Here is a 1,560-nt window from a genome sequence, read left to right on the forward strand (position 1 = left end):
AGTCATGAGTGTGTAATGCCAATCTAACTTTTGTAATAGTTAGAGCAGTAGATCCCTTTATATAGACTGATTTTGGTCTTTGGATGTAGTTTGTGTGTGTTTTGACTAACTAAAAATAATCCTATGTTCCAAGTATCATTGGTCTCTTTCTATCAAAATGGTGTAGATTATTGGTTTCCACTCAGTCTTCTTTATGTTTATGGATGCATACTAGCTACTTACACATTACCAGCTAGCCCACTGGCTGAAAAATAATAGCAACGAACATGTTGATCTGTCACTGCTCATGTAATATTTACATCTACTTCTAAATAGCACAAGCAATCATTGCAGTCTTTTTGTGCCATAAGATATTTGTTAAATATCTCTCTTCATAAGTTGCCAGAAGAATCAGTTTCAGTTCAGATTTAACACTGTAGAATGGTTTCCAGCAGCCAGTCGCCTTCGGTTTTATTCTTCAGTTTCTGTTTACCATTTTTATTTATTTATAAGTGTCCAGCTGATGTAATATTCTGGTGGTCTAAGGATCTGCCGTTGCAATTGCACCCAACATTGTCCAGGGTACGCCCGATAGCTGACGATGACATTGTGTATTGTATGTTCCTCATGTTGCGACCTTCGGTGCGGCCCCTTCCGTGTACCCCTAAAACTACCAAGACCGGTTTAGAAATTAACAAGCGATTTATCATCAAATGGTACATATTTATTGCATATTTGCAGCATTGTTGTGGCTAATGTAGCTATGGCAAGGGAACGAAACACGTACGCACTGAATGTGCTGAGAAGTATGTACAATTCTTTGAATTATGAGGACGATTCCATAAGTCAAGGTAAACCAGAAAACCCTGTGATAACGCGACGTGAGAATTCCACTGTGCGTGTTGAACTGGTACAGCAGTGTGTAGCTGAATGCGAACATAAAATAGGGCTTCAGTACAGCAGGTCATATTATAGATCGAAATAGAAAACTTATATTGGAACTCGGTGTAAATTTATTGTACACACGTAAAATTGGAACAAGAATGAATAAAAATAAACTATTGTGCTTCAGAATAGTGCCACAGTGCATACGCACCAGATTGCCAACACGGGGAAGGTGGTGAGTGCTGTTGGCATTGCCATCAGTGTGTGCCAGCTGTCACCAAAATCCCATGAGGACATTCGACTTGTTTACAAAACACCTCCCACGATGTAGTTTCCTCAGTTGTGGAATGACGTTGAAATCACGTGGACTAAGGCCTGGTGGGTAAGTGGAGGATGCACCTTGCAGTGCAGCCAACCTTACAATGGATGTCGCAAGTGCTGGTTCTGAGCCATACTCACACGCGGTCGCAATTTGTCAGTTGATTTCATTAATATTAGTCGCGGCCTTTCGGAACTATTTTCTGTGATTATGGTGATGCCACACATTCACACGACATACCATAGTTGCCATGACTTATGGAATGACTGTCATACATTTTAGAACATAGTAAGGTATCACAAGACAGGTTTACATAGTAAACTTCTTGTTTTATGTGGTTTCTGCAATCATACTGCAAATGTTTGTTTTCAGCTCTT

The 1,560-nt window shown here is 39.9% G+C and overlaps 1 protein-coding gene across 1 annotated transcript in view; it reads left to right on the forward strand.

Moving 5' to 3' along the window:
• LOC126426622 (streptococcal hemagglutinin-like) overlaps nucleotides 1-1,195 on the forward strand; it is a 30,739-nt gene extending 29,544 nt beyond the window's left edge. The window contains exon 4 of the mRNA XM_050088511.1: nucleotides 1,052-1,195. Within this exon, the coding sequence (XP_049944468.1) occupies nucleotides 1,052-1,195 (144 nt within the window). The remainder of the gene's footprint in view (nucleotides 1-1,051) is intronic.
• The last annotated feature ends 365 nt before the right edge of the window (nucleotides 1,196-1,560 follow it).

The sequence above is a fragment of the Schistocerca serialis genome, chromosome 11, assembly GCF_023864345.2.
Source record: "Schistocerca serialis cubense isolate TAMUIC-IGC-003099 chromosome 11, iqSchSeri2.2, whole genome shotgun sequence".
In the NCBI taxonomy this organism is placed as follows: domain Eukaryota; kingdom Metazoa; phylum Arthropoda; class Insecta; order Orthoptera; family Acrididae; genus Schistocerca; species Schistocerca serialis.